Source organism: Strongylocentrotus purpuratus, unplaced genomic scaffold, assembly GCF_000002235.5.
Source record: "Strongylocentrotus purpuratus isolate Spur 01 unplaced genomic scaffold, Spur_5.0 spur5_scaffold_7, whole genome shotgun sequence".
Lineage (NCBI taxonomy): Eukaryota > Metazoa > Echinodermata > Echinoidea > Camarodonta > Strongylocentrotidae > Strongylocentrotus > Strongylocentrotus purpuratus.
Window position 1 is genome coordinate 4,639,825 of NW_022145613.1, and position 15,909 is coordinate 4,655,733.

The 15,909-nt window shown below is 36.6% G+C and overlaps 1 protein-coding gene across 1 annotated transcript in view; it reads right to left on the bottom strand.

The window, feature by feature from the left end:
• Nucleotides 1-738: 738 nt before the first annotated feature.
• Nucleotides 739-15,909, bottom strand: part of LOC100891982 (low-density lipoprotein receptor-related protein 2) — a 34,228-nt gene continuing 19,057 nt past the window's right edge. Inside the window, exons 3-9 of the mRNA XM_030974616.1 lie at nucleotides 11,199-11,321; nucleotides 10,473-10,586; nucleotides 9,620-9,733; nucleotides 6,993-7,112; nucleotides 5,961-6,122; nucleotides 4,658-4,860; nucleotides 739-3,106 (exon numbers count right to left, since the gene is read on the bottom strand). Of these exons, the coding sequence (XP_030830476.1) occupies nucleotides 4,715-4,860; nucleotides 5,961-6,122; nucleotides 6,993-7,112; nucleotides 9,620-9,733; nucleotides 10,473-10,586; nucleotides 11,199-11,321 (779 nt within the window). The 3' untranslated portion in view covers nucleotides 739-3,106; nucleotides 4,658-4,714. The remainder of the gene's footprint in view (nucleotides 3,107-4,657; nucleotides 4,861-5,960; nucleotides 6,123-6,992; nucleotides 7,113-9,619; nucleotides 9,734-10,472; nucleotides 10,587-11,198; nucleotides 11,322-15,909) is intronic.

The following is a 15,909-nucleotide window of genomic DNA, read 5'->3' on the forward strand; positions in this document are numbered from 1 at the left end:
CCTTAAAAAATAAAAAAAATCGTCAAACGTTTAAAAAAAAAAAATCAAACTTTGATTATCTCCCTGCAATACTTTATTTCAAAATAGCATATTAGTTAATTACTCTCCTATGTCTATAGTACTATTATCCATATTTATACAAAATTATTATTAACAAAAGAATGTGCCATAAACTAAACTGTTAGCTTCTTTGAAATCTGTTCTTTTGAGATATCATTTTGGTTGTTAGTATTGGCCCAAATGCATAAAGTCTTACTAGGCCAGTTGTTAACTAAGGACATGGGCTATGGAACATAGTTATTTGGCAACTATGATTGGTAAGGTTGTATGAATATGAGTCCAGCCAGGATTTTAATTTTACCCGGGCATTGCATTGAGATTATCCAAAGCTATGACTCTGAAACCATAAGAGCTCTGGACAACCGCAAAATGACATTATATGATTTTATTTTTTTAAGTGATCACATATTTTCACCTCATCTAACTATTACATCATTTTGTTTTATATAGTTTTATGTAGTACAGTATTATCGAAGTAAGTTGAAACTTCGGCAGTTTGGTTTAGTGCTTTTCTTGTACATATAATGCAAGTATAGGATACACGGCTCTTTTGAAGAGTAGAGTCGTGTCCTAAATACGGCATCTTCCTGAATAACTGTGAAATAGGTATACCCGCAATTAATAAGGAACAGTTCGGAGAATTGGTTATAAGTTAATCATTAACTATTTACGAATATGAGTCCAGCCAGGATTTTAATTTTACCCGGGCATTGCATTGAGATTATCCAAAGCTATGACTCTGAAACCATAAGAGCTCTGGACAACCGCAAAATGACATTATATGATTTTATTTTTTTAAGTGATCACATATTTTCACCTCATCTAACTATTACATCATTTTGTTTTATATAGTTTTATGTAGTACAGTATTATCGAAGTAAGTTGAAACTTCGGCAGTTTGGTTTAGTGCTTTTCTTGTACATATAATGCAAGTATAGGATACACGGCTCTTTTGAAGAGTAGAGTCGTGTCCTAAATACGGCATCTTCCTGAATAACTGTGAAATAGGTATACCCGCAATTAATAAGGAACAGTTCGGAGAATTGGTATATAAGTTAATCATTAACTATTTACACAATAGTAATAAATAAAACCATTAACGGTAATAAAATATGACAGGTAATCATTCATTATATGGCACTAAAAATGCGAATGATAATTCAATATATACACAAAAAATAAATATGTAAATGTAACTGTTAGAACTGAAGAGGATTTTCCCGTATGTAATATATTCATGTATATATGATTCGGTATAGCAACAATTAATTTCTGTAAACGACCTTTATCTGATCTATAAGATGATAGTACCGTAGTTAGATTACGAGATGATTTTATGTAATACATTTAAGGATATACATACATGTTAATCCTGCATTCCCTGTACAATATACCATAAAACCTTATACCACATAGGGATTAAATCACATTACTGTTATTTGTATCCAATGGTAATAATCCCGAGACAACTAAAGACAAACCAGACAACCGCTCCGGATTGTTCTCCACCCAAACATTCATAGTTCTGAGGTACTTTTTTCGATTAATTTGAGTCATTTTCAAAAGGGTGTTTTTCCTGGAATGATTTATTGTTCTACGTAAGTTTCCTACACGTCAGTTGTCCTTGGGGTATTTGTCTTGTAGTAATAATTGTTTTAAGATAATTATTTGGCATTGAATATCTGCTTGATTATCATAAGTGGTAGTTGTCCGGGTTTACTCGTTTGGAGATAATTGTCCGATGAATATTTTACCGGTATTACTTATCCGGGGAATTGTCCAATATTTGTTAGTGGGTAATTATTTGAAGGTAACTGTCGAGATAAATGGTCCGGGAGTACTTGCTCCGACATCGTTGAAGTTTTCCTCGCATGGTAGTTTACTGGGAAAGGGTCGCACCATGTCAGTAATAGAGAGTACTCGTCCTGAGATGATTGACTTTAAAATATTTGTCTGAGGGTAATTATCCAAAGATAACTGTCCTATAAATAGATACCCGGTGATAAAAGTCAGAGAGATAATATTCTCCGGGCTATTTGACCGGTTTGAGTGTCAAACAATATTTGACCTTGGGCATTTTTTCGGGAATAATAGCCCAGTTATAAATCTGCCAAAAGAAAAGAATAAATTGTCAGGGTCTATGAAAAAGAAAACTGAACTCGCAAGTTGCAATTCTGTAAATAGGACGTTTAGACGTCAAACATAACCTTTTAATTAACTGGTACTCTTTTCATCTTCTATAAAATAATTATAATAGTTGAGCAAAGACTAAAGATGTTTTACATAAAAACAATTCTGTGGATTTGTCAACGCTTAAAAAATGATTTATATTCAAAGGGAATCAGTCCTAAGAAGGCAATACACAACTTGACTCTCATGATCCATTTTAATTATTATAATTGTAGAAATGTAATTTTGCCTTTTTGAAGAAAGCAGGATATATATGAAATCAAATTATTTAAACAAGCAATCAAAATGCTAAATAAATTACATGTCAATCACAAATTGAGTTGAAAACTTAACTGTATTAAACAAACCTTCATTGATTTACAGAATATTAACAACACATGAAATGCTCACTTATTTTTCCTTTTCGGTTCACTTTTTTTAGTTGTACATGGCTCGCATTGTTTCCCGCCTAATCCTTTGTCGAGACAAGGACAAGAAGTCTAGTCGATTCGAGTTTTACCCATGCATCCCTCATTCATGAACAATATCAAATGTATTCCCACATTTAACATAATACTTGTAGAAGTTGGCATTCTATAAATCAATGATACATTCGAAGGTTTACAAGGCATTACACTCACAATTATCGTACTAATCAAAATCAGTTTGTTACGAGAAAAAAAGTTGGCTAGCCTAGGTAAGATAATTTATTTCATCAATACCAGCATCGATTACCATGTTGGAACTCTCAGACAAATTTGTAATCATAAATACAAATAAATACATAGAGAGGACGCAGAATTTCAACGGCTCTATCAATCCCATGGAGTGGCACTTCAAAGTTGATATAGTATATATCTACTGTAAACCGTGAGAGCTGGAAGAGAAAGAAATGAAAATGAAACGAACAGTAAGTAACTCTCCCATTTATATTCGATTTTTGTCGAGTATAATGTCCTTCATACGGCCATTACGATGGTTTTTTTGTGTTAAAATAGCTTGGTTGCTACAAAAGAATATTTCAGTTCTCTATATGTTATTGTTTTTAATGTACGACGTGAAAGAGGCGCCAAAACACGACACAGCCTTCAATAAATTCTCATTGACTTCTTACACTATTTGTGGTGCCTAAAAAGTATGTATTAATAATGTTATTTGAAGATTGGAGACATTCTTAAACAAAAATAAACATGTTTTATTTCAAATAAGCTAAATCTATAATGGAAAAGGTTCTAGCTCGATGTAGAGGCACGAAGAATAGCATTGACATTAGAAATGACCAAAAGATGGCGCACTACATAAAATCGTCTTGATACATATTTAGCTTGAGAACAGTAAGATAGTAGGCCTACATTGTAGTTTGACGGGTATGTCGGGGGAATAAAAAATAAAGAAATACATCAACAGCCAACTTATGTGAACATGAATAGCAAAAAGACATTATCAATAGATATAGATAAAGAACTGTACAATATGTATGTATGTAAGTAGGTAGGAGGATAGATGAACTCACAGTTCTTGAATCGACACAAGTCCATAACTTTAATATTTAGGGGTGGTTTACTGTAGTACTAGTATACCATTCAGGGGCGTACGCAGGGGGGGGGGGGTTGGGGGTTCAACCCCCCCTTTGGTATTTTTATGTGTGTAAACCCCCCCTAAAAAAAAATAACCCCCCCCCTTTGTTTTTTGTTTTTGTTTTTTGTTTTTTTTAATTAAAAAAAAAAATTATGCCCACGGCTAACGTAAAGTGACCTTACCCCCCCCCCCCCCCAACGAAATTTTTTTCTTCAAATTTTCAAATTTCGAGACCAAAAAAAAAAAAAAAGTGTCCGCTTACCCCCCCCCCCCCCCCCCCCCCCCCCCCCCCCCTTATTCGCCGGCTGGCTGATTCGCCGCTAAATATTTCTCATTTCTCATGAATTGGGCCCCCTTCTTGCCGCCGGCTAGATCCGCCCCTGGTCACACCCCTTCTGTTAACTCATACGATAAGTTATGACTTACTAGAAAAGATTTGCAGTTGTATGCATAGTTTTCAGGGTTAACCCTGTAATTCTCCCAAAGAAATAAGAAACCTGGAAAGAGCTGGTGAACCAAAGAGATTAAAAGAGTTTAAATTCAGTTTCTCTACCCTGGAGATCGCATCGCTGATGTGCAGTGCTGTAAGTTAGCCTCTAATTGGGCACATAAACAAGGAGGTCAATGAATATGCATGTTAATGACGTCGTGTCAATCATAAATAATTATTAGGGACTTCAAGATTCGCACGTCGACATAGTGGACTGCTACGTGTGACGTCTTGCCAGTGCCTTAAAAGGACGTCACACGTAGCAGTCCCCTATGTCGACGTGCAAATCTAAAAGTCCCTATTTATGTTCTTGACTAAACCAGTTCATGGTTGCAGTCTGCTACCGTGTTGTAAACTTACGTGTTTGATTGGTTGTCGATAGACGGGAGAGGGAGCAATATAAAACGAGACGGTTTACTATAAAAAGTCACTGTCTTCATCGCTATAATCAGGGCAGTCGTACTCGTCGCTATGATCAGGGCAGTCGTATTCACCATTGCACAAACCAGATATTGAAATACACATGTCCACAAACTGACACGGTGCCTGGCCATCGGGACAACCTGCAATAGTAAACAAAAACAAAATTGTAAAACTAACTTCTTAAGGCGATCGTTGAGTAAGTATCTAGACGACACCAACTTCTTAGTTTTTATTTTTGTAAACATTAACTTTTCCTCCGATGATCTCACTTCTCTTGAGCGGTCAAATGCTTGTTAAAAATGGTGTGCAATTTATGATAGTACAATTTTTTGTTTAGGTTTTCAAGTTTTTATCATGCCTTTCTAGAATTTGTGTTTATAAAAGACATTTTATAACTTATTTTCATATTTTTCGGAATGAGCATAGAACGCAAAATGTTGTCAATATTATGATAAAGTTGGAAGTATCGCCGGACAGCAAGGAAAGTTTCATCACACGGTTATTTCATGTAATTCTTTTTGACATCGTATCATTTTTAAAACAAATTATATTGGCCATCAGCGACGTTGGAAACACTATCATATTTCGACATTTTGATGACGGTAACGCTATATGGGTCCTACTCTTGGCATTCTTGATATTGCAAAGCTACTAGAAACTTGTCTCTAGTTAGTTGGCCTGTAGTCTTCCGTTTGGGTTTCATGTCGTTCAAAAATATTCTCAACAGGAATGCCATAATTGACACCTTGAAAAACTATCCACAGGGAAAATACGTTTGAGATATCTACATTTAATTTTAGGGGCAATGGTATTGGTACTGGTATTAATCGGTAACTGATTAAGGGAATATCATCCTAAAATTACAACTATGGTTAGTTTTAAGTTTAGGATAGTTTATAAATTGACCACTTAGCAATTTTTCACCGGAACATGGGTTCGAACCCCAGCCGCGTCATACCAAAAGACGTTAAAAGACGGGAGTTGCTGCTACCTTGTTTGGCGTTCAACAATAAGGGATAGAGCAACGTCGATCTGGCGCTGCTCAGTGGCTGCCGGGCTCACGATCAATTGGGCAAAAAGAATTCCTATTTTTGGTGTCACTTAATAAAATTTGGAGTGGACTTTAAAATATTAATATTATTATTATACCCCCCAACACACACACACACACACACGCACACACACCCTCTCGCGGTAGCCGCCTCTGATAGAAAGAATAAATAACATTGCAACGACTTACAAAACCACTCATCATTGCGGTTTGGGCACGCTGTATGTCCATCGCATTCTTGATGAGGGAAGAAGCAGAGGCTATCGTGGAGGCACCTTGTACCATTCATATCATAGCAATAATCCCAGTTATCATCCGCCTGGCCGAGGTATATGTTGTATGGATCGTGGACTGTATGGAAAATGAATGAGCATGGTAAAAAAATTATAACATGCTGGATTAATACAGATATTAATACACCGTCGACGTCTCTATAATCGCTATACAAATGCACTGGTCATCGGATTTAGGCTTGCCCGCACACGATGTATGCACATTCTTCACTCCCTGAGGAGCATTCCAGCAAGACTGGGCGCCAGTTTACAAACGCTCACAATGCTGAGCAGACTTTCATGACTTTCGCATCGTACGGGTACACATTCAACACGTGGGTGGATAAAGGCCATGGATTAATGTCTAGCCAAGCTAGGGACGTTGCTACTGGGCTGTGATTCGAACCCTAAATCATGTGACTAAGAGTCAAGTGAATGAACCACTTCACCATGACACACAGACACGTTTATAGAATCATTCTGTTAAATGTTACAGAAGGAGAGACCTCGGGGCTAATTCTTAAATTAATGAAGATCTGGAATAACTCGAATATTTTCTCGAATTTTAATGAAATAGTAATATGTAGATCTAAAATTGATTGGGAGGCAGTCCCATACGGACAGCATGTTCAAAGCATTGTATGCCAACACATTTTGTAATTTGACTGAGTGCAATAGTATTACATTCAGTTATTTAGAAAAGGTGTATATTTTTGCAAGACCTCAAAATGTCTTTCAGGTTAACATTTTACAAGTTACTTTTTAAAGAAACTTTAATCAGATAAAGTCTTTTCACAGGAACACTGAAATATCTGAAAATCTACCATTGATTTTCTTAATGTCTGATATTACCGTAGATTTTTCTATTTGTTTACTCTTATTTCGGTAACATTTTCAGCTAATATTATTCTTTTGTTTTACAGTGGACATCCATTCTTGGCATACATACCGCAGGTCGTCTCGTCGCTGCCATCTGAACAGTGGGTGTAGTTATCACAAAGCCATTCAGGATAAATGCACTGTTTATCATTCTCACACTTAATCTGACCGTGTTCACACTCAAAGGTGCCTAAATGACAGAGAAGAACAAGGGGTAAATGAACAGGGAATATTTAACAGAAATCTTGATAAGCTCTACGTCACAAACCCATTGGCCCGAATTCACAAAGCAAGGTTTGAGCTCAGACCAAGGTTTGACCTCAAACCTCCTTTTGTTTCGCCAAACCTCCTTTTGTTATTTACAAACCTAACAAAGGGAGGTTTGGCGAAACAAAAGGAGGTTTGAGCTCAAACCTTGCTTTGTGAATTCGGGCCATTGAGGTGGAATGCACTGTTTATTATCCTCACACTTGATCTGACCGTGTTCACACTCAAATTTGCCTAAATGACAGAGAAGAGGAAACAGAGCAAAGTGAATATTCAACGGCAAAAAACATTCAGTTTCTTTAATTTCTCAATATTTCATAACATCTTCGTAGATGTAGAATATAATGACCTTAAAATAAGAATCATATTGAACATGAAATCAAAATAACAGTTGCGAATTCTTGCATATCATATATCCGCAGTAGAATTTTGATGCAGAAATGGAAAGAAAAGGAAACGCAAAATAAAGTTCAAATGTTCAGCTACTTGGATGCGACCAAATAAAGCCGTCTGCATTGGCCTGGATATATAATTAGAACTTCAATTTCAAGAGGATACATGATACATGAACGCAGACAGGAATGAACATAAAATATGACATTATAATTGAAAGGATTTTGTTCCATTTCTTGAAAAGCTGACATACGTCAAAAGGAATTGGTGATCAATTAGAATCTGATCCGTTAGAAGCTGGGATCCAACTCAAAACGGTGTCCGAAATGGCGTCTAAAATACGTCATAAAGGTATGAGAAGGACGTCTTTGTCATAAACAGGGTCAAGAGTTTTGAATCTTGAATTTGAATGGTCCAATGAAGGTTTTCTGTCTTTTGTACATTTATATCATTTTTCTCGTATATCTTAAAATGCATTCATCAATACCTATTAATTTCAAGTTCATTTGATATCTATATTTAATCTATTACATAATCTGATACAAACGTATTCCACCATTACTATTTCTTCTATATATTTGCTCATCTTTAGTTCATTTGAAGAAAATATGCTCTCTATCTGCCGACCTTTGTATTGTTTACAACGAACTTCTCAACCCCCCCCCCCCCCCACATACTGTATCCATATCCCCTTACCACCACTTTTCTCTCGCTCGCTCTCTCTACGTTTTCTCTACTTTCTCTCTTTCAGTCTCTATTTAAAACAAATCTTTTATCTCTGTCTCTCTCTCTCTTTTCACTCAGTCTTCTCTCTTTCTCTCCAGTTTCAACCTAATGATGAGGTAAGGAAATTAAACAAAGAACTTGCATGTCGTTTCTTCACTTAAGGAAAATGGCATTTGAGTGCAAAACACCTTAATACAATTTGATGACCACCGTGAAATTTGAATAATGGAGGAAAATAAATAGACTCTGCTGCATCTGAATACGTAATCACCTTCCCGATCGTTGTGGTCATTATTGAATACCTCGGTAGAAGACCAGTCTTTATTCAATTCACAAGTCCAGTCGATTGCCATTTAAGAGTTACCAAAATGCATTTAAACGTCATGACTGCACCTATTTTGAAACTTACATGTCACTGTATCAGCAGAATATAGCAAATTATGAACAAAACAAAAAAACTAACATCGATAATTTCGATGCTGCTGATGGTCAACTTCCATTTACAATGAGCTCATTATCATGGTTTTAGTAAACAAATAAAAATCAAACAAACAAACAGAAAAAAAGATTATGCTTTGTATGAAAAAACGCCCCGATATCATTCCTAATATTCTAGGTATCCGTGTAAATATTTAGAAATGATCGGTATAAAAAAGATTCAGGTCCAATATTATTTAGTGCCTTGGTATTTGTATGGTTGATCGATTGCAGGATTTATCAAGCTTTACAGAGATTTGACATCAGCCCACACAACACGTTAATTTGCATACAAGCCTTTCAGATTTCCATAAAATACCGCTTATCATAATTATCTTGCTTATTGTATATTTCATTTATGTCAGACATTGATATCACAGGAATATCACAGTGCTTATCAAACTTGAATGGGTATTGATAATCAAGGGCGGAGCTATGAATTTGTAAGGGACACACAATTCCAAAGAAGTAGGACAATGTATATATATATATATATATATATATATATATATATATATATATATATTTATATATATATTCTGTCTTTCTTTTTATCTACGATATACTTTAACGTGAAATTAAAAAGAGTGAGAAAGCTCCCCCCCCCAAAAAAAAAAAAAAAATCTCCACATCTACCAGTAATATCTCTCTTAATAACCTAGTCACACCGCCAAACTGACAGATGATCGACAAAATCAAATGCAATTTTTCGTTTGGTTTGATGATTGAAGCCGAGGATATCTAGCTGAGTGATCCTACTGCTGACTTGGAGTCTCCTGTGTGGTGAGCAAGCCTATTGTCGGTGTGCCAGGGGTATAACAAATATGTACTTACTGCAGTTCAATTCGTCCGATCCATCTTGACAATCGAGGAGACCATCACACCGCCAGGACGATCGGTAGCATTCCGATCCATCAAGGCACATGAACTCCCCTCCATGGCACAGGGCTAGACCAAGGAAACAGGATATTGAACAGAGAGATAGGTGGGGGAGAGAAGAGAGAGTGTGACAGAGAGAGACAGATAAATAGAGAGGGGAAGAGGAGAGGGAAAGAGAGAAGATAGAGGAAGAGAGGGGATGCGAAGGATAGAGAGGTATACATTCTTACAGATTATTTACTTGGCGATCATTGATTAATGCAATTGGAGGAGAAAGTGTTTGATATTGAGGGGAAAAAAGATTCATCACACATTACAACTAGTTCTTAAAAGCGACCATTGACATTTGGGTTTCCTAGACGACCTAAAAATGTCCCCTTAACCTATTGAGACTTTCAAATCATCATCTATTATATACATCAATATACGTTAACGTGTCTATGGCGCTATGCTATTACCTACTTGCATTCAGAGTTCAGTTTGTTTATTTTACATGGGGCATCTGTACAGAAATACTACTAAGAAACGATATCTTAAATACAGGACACCATTATAAAACCTTAAATATACGGAAAAATATACGGAAAAATTTAAAGGCGAATTGTAATCATTAATCTGTGTCGATTTACTTTTCAGCCAAGGAGTTCTTAATTACAGAAACGTTCGTTTCCCCGAGGCATTGACCTCTAAGAAATCAGTTCAAACAACAACAAAACAACAACAACAACAACTAAGTAAAATATAAATAGGCCTCTCAGCCGATTCTGTTCGCATTCCCCTGTTTTAATCATTCTCTGGACTATGTTACCTATTTCACAGTTTGCTCCGATAAAACCGGCTAGGCACGTGCAGGTGTAATTATGGACCATGTCGTTACATGTTCCTCCATTGTGGCAGGGGTTGTCTGCACAGTCGTCTGTATCTAAGGAGAATATCACACGAAAGTAAGAAGATGGGATGTTTGGATGCATTTTACTTATTCGAAGTTATAATTCCTGCAGTTATACAGGGTAGTTAAACTGATTAGTTAGCAGTACAATGATGAAACAATGGACGAAGAACCCGCAATTTAGCAGTTAGTTACTTGAATATGATTTGATTTATTGTTTTTGTTTTTAACTATTTTCTATCAATACAATTTAATGCCTATGACCAAATGACTGTACAGATGAATGTCGTTTTCCATACATGTACCGTATTAAAAAAAGTTAATTGCGGACTGCATGATTAACATAAAATAGATAAAGAAGGGCTGAAGTTATATACGTATCATTATCACTATCGCTATTGCTATCATCATAATCAATCATCCCCATTATTATAATTATAACATGAATTATGCAAGTTTTATTAAAATGTAACCATATAAGTTTTGTCTTTACTGGCACGTTTTAACGTTTCCTTTCTGAAATACAGACCATGTAAGTAATGGTGTGGTGGCGTATAACGAACGACCTTGTAACATGTATAAAATGGGACACATTGGTATAATTCACCCATGTAATTCTTGTAATTGCCTTACGGTTTAACTTACCACAATGAAATTCATCAGATTCGTCTAAGCAGTCTGTTTGTCCATTACATATATCTGAAGTGAGAATACATTGCTTGTCGTCAGCACATTTTTCCATTGTCTCGAGAGGGCAGGATTTATTTTCTGAAAGAAAACATAACGGAAATTTGTCGTCAACACGAGGCTACAGCGAGTCCGTGGGCGGATCTTCATCTCATAGTGAATGAAATAAGTCGGCCGCCCCCTTAAAATGGAAAAAGGAGCGCTACACGTTATCCAGGGATCACAGAAATTCGGCGTACACCAACGTTTCTTTTCGCCCATTTTCTGAATTTCAGAATCCTCCACTACATGTTGTAAAGAAGTATTTATTTCCTTCTCCTTTATCTTCTTCTACGTCATCAGTATCCCCCTCTTCTTTCATCGTACTTCATATATCCTTTAAGATATGTGTATCACTATTTCATGTAATATACATCTAGATCACGATCCCAATGCAACGGTGTCCTTCGTCACAATAGGGACTTTTAGATTTGCACGAAGAAAACGTGGACCGCGACGTGTAACATCCTTATAAGGCAATGTGACGTCATTTTAAGGCACTGGCAGTGACGTCACATTGCCTTAAAAGGATGTTACACGAGCAGTCCACGTTCTCGTCGTGAAAATCTAAAAGTCCCTACTGACGATGACATACTACGTCATCCGAACATGGTTTCTATGGGACATACAATAGGGTATTGCCCTTGAATTGATTTTTCGAAAGTAGTCATGATCGTGTCATATTAGATGGGTCCAGGATGAAGAAACGACTGCGTCCCCCTAGGTAAGCAAACATGAAAATAATATTATCACTTGCTCCAGGTAATATTAACAATTTTGTTCCAAAGAGACCTCACGGCCTCGCTTCCTGACATTCACGGGAGGGCCGCGGAAATCTCGTTAACAAAATCTGACGAAACTTTGTTTTGTCTTATTAATTATGACTATATACAGAGCTATTAACATATTTAAACTCATCATTTCTTGCAAGAGCCAAGTTTTTAAAATAAAATCTACAATCGGATGCCAGTGTTCATCCAAGCGTAAAATATTGAACAGACCCCATCCATTAATATACGAGAAAAGAAATAATTCGAATATTTTGAAAGTTTGATTCGGGAGAATTTTTCAATGTAATTACCATACGCATCGAAAAATATAACATATTTTGTTTATATCAAATTGATGACACTAGTCATCAAGACATAAAGCCACAGAAGATGCCATAGCAGAGAGAAGCAAATGGTAAAAAAATATTTAGAAATAGAAGAATACGAAAGGAAATAAATAGTACAAACAAAGAAAGACGGGGATATTGATAGAAGGCGGAATTTTAATAAGGTTGGATAATAGGATATCAATAATTAGGACAAAGATGTGGGGAGAAATGGCTAAAACAGAACAAAAGAAACAACAAACTATTCGACGACAAATAATCTCAATACGTGGGAATTAAAAACTGGAGTAAGAAAGGTCTCACTTTGGAGAGAAGAAAAGAAAACTGTTCCTGGAATTCTACCGCAATTTTTTTTAAAATTAGGATGTGCCATCAATGTTCATCAACGAAAAGGGAACACGCATAAGCCAAAAAGCTCTCACAAACCCTCCATGCATAATAACAATATTTACTTGTAGATATAATCCCGATGGCAGCTATCATACAGCTAAAATTAAAAAGCTTTTGTCTCATTTTCTTGAAAAATTTGACATACTCTTTCCATTTTTCTGGTTAAGGTCGAATGCCTAAACATCAAACATAACCGCGACTTGAGAAGCCTCTAAGACCTAAATGAAATGAGAAGCAAGATATTTCAATTTTAATATCATAGCAAGGAGAGAGGGAAAAAAAAGAAATCGTTCATTCTTGCTATCCACCCCATTACTTTTTTTTGTGGGGGGGGGGGGGCGTATCAAGCACTGGTTCCACACTTTAGAATAATGTATGCCGATAATCGCACATTTAGAAAATATTGAGACCATGTTAGTACAACCTATGCACAAAAGGTGAAAACTGTTTTTAAAAACAAGCTTCGGTGTGATTGCTATTTGACAGTCAACGTGATATCCGGGACTGGACACAAGATGATAATGAATGCAAATGATCCAAGCATTTAAAACTTTGCTCCTGCGTTGACTGTCACTTTGACCGTGTCACAATAGATCCATTTGATCCATGACGGTGTTTGTACCGCGGTCACAGGAGAGCTGTGTGTTGTGTGAATCGCCACAGATAGCGGACGCAAAAGGGGTTTCAAATGACTCCCCTGTGCACCCTTGCCTCATCGCCCGCCACGCCCACACCTCTGCAAAGGTCTTGATGAGTAGAAGATCTCTATGAATGGAAGATCGTTGACCTTTCCGACCAAATTAGAATTTACTGAAGCAGGTTCTGATCTCCTTGTCACTGACGTCCAAGGGTCAGTAACTTCACTTCTCCTTTTTTTTTAATGTATTTCTGTCTGTTTTTACGCACTCTCCGCCATCTCTCCATAATTTTGGCACTGCTCATTACAATCTAATATGAGTTTCGAGAGCATTGACATTTGTTGTATTGTCATTCAACTTTCTTTCATAGATTGATGGGGAACTTTTGCTTTTGCCCTTCAAAAATAGGTTTTCTTGTTTTATCTTTCTATTTAGGAGCGCTAAAAACAATAAGTACCATAGCGCTTACAAATCAAAATAAAATATGAAAAGAGGAGAAAAATGTACAGTCTCACAGGAAATAGATCACATAGATCACTTAGGAAAAATTTAAGTTTTGAGGGATGGTTTGTGAGTTTTCCAGCGCAGAAATCCACTCCTATCATCAATGGGCTTAGTGTTATTTTGTGCTATGAATAGTTCATTCAATTCAAGTGCAAAAGATAATTATTGATCTATTCTAAAATGTAAAAAAACTGTTTCTGTTTCAGTATCTTGACCGGTAGATTTCTTTTTTTCCCCAATCACTCTTCATATAATATTCCAACATTAAACATTCTCTTCCACTGCAATAATTATTATGTTGTCGAAAAAAAAGAGTTTCGGTAAAAACATTATCGTCCCGTTGCGAAACATTCACCTCTATTCACGTCATTATGTGTCTTTGACGTAGCACGTTTCAATCGCATTTAATCTACGAAAACATGTGTATTTCCCTCCAAAAAGGCAAACACTTATTTTGCCAATTCAATTCATTTGATTTATTCTTCGAATCACTCTCGGATTGTCTCAAAAACATCCGGACTAAAAAGTTGGTTCCGTTAAACCATCATTTAATCACAGTGGCGTAGTTAACCTCAAGCCATCGAGGGGGGGGGGGGCACTAGTGACGTTAGGAGGGGGCGGGTTTGGGATTTACTGCAGAGGTTGGCTATGCGACAGACCAAGGCCTAAGGTCCTCGAGGGAGGGGATAGGATGAACCGACCATCTTACTCCCTCTTCCCTATTTCTCTCTCTCTCTCTCTCTCTCTCTCTCTCTCTCTCTCTCTCGCTATTCCATTTTTTCTTAAACTGGCCCTTCTATGGGAGGGCAATAGCTACGCCACTGTTTACTACGTTCCATTCTCTATTTCATTGAGCCTCTCGTTTCTAGTTGCCCCCTCTTCCTCCTCCTCCTCCTCCTCCTGCTCCGTCTTCTCTAATAGTATTCATGTCGTCTTCTTCAACAATATTATTTTCCAATCATATTTTTTCCACGTACCTTTCTTCGTTTCATCAATTTCCGTCTCGTGCCATCTTCTTCATTCCTATCCTGCAATTGGCACTAATTGTATAAACAAAATCTCTCATGCAATACCATAGAGATCATTTCATTACCAGAGGGGAAGCTTTCACGACAAATTAAGTTTCTCCATCAGACAAGGATTGAAAAGTCTTTAATGGATTCTCGGCTTACAGCAGTTAGATAGCCAATCGTCGATTGTCCAAGTTGTGCGTATTCACGTATTAACGTAGATATCTAACATAAACTTTCATCGTAAGCCGTGACGTGTTGTTGACCCAATATTGACCATTTTACTGTATCAAGACGTCTTCACAAGTAAATGTTAAATGATTAGGCAAATCACGATCAGGAAATTCATTGCTCGACACTTGGAATTCAATATATATGTTCATTTACCAAGTATACGCATTTTCTTAAATTTTCATAAATCCACTCTTAGTTCAATGATTATAATCAAACAGTTCCCCGTTGCTCTTCCTTCCTTTATCTAAAGTTATACTGTATTATTTGATTGTTTTCTGACATTGTTACGCTGTCCAAGTCATTGTATGGGTTAAATATAAGTCGATAAGTCGTTAAACATCAACTATTATATCTCACATGATTAGAATCGCGCTATACCATTGGTCAAAATGAGGCCAGAATACCGTTTTGGCGCCTAATTAGGTATGGCAATCACCACTACTACCACCACCACCACCACCACCACCACCACCGCAACCACTACCACCACTACCACCACCACCGCCATCACCACCTCCACCACTACTACTACCACTATTACTACTACTACTACTACAGTACTAATACTACTACAACAACTACTACTACTATTTTACTCCCACTACTACTACTACTTTTAATGCTACTACTACTTCTACAACTACTACTACTACTACTACTACTTCAACAACAACTACTATTTTCTTATAATACTACTACTACTACTACTACTACTACTACTACTACTACTACTACTA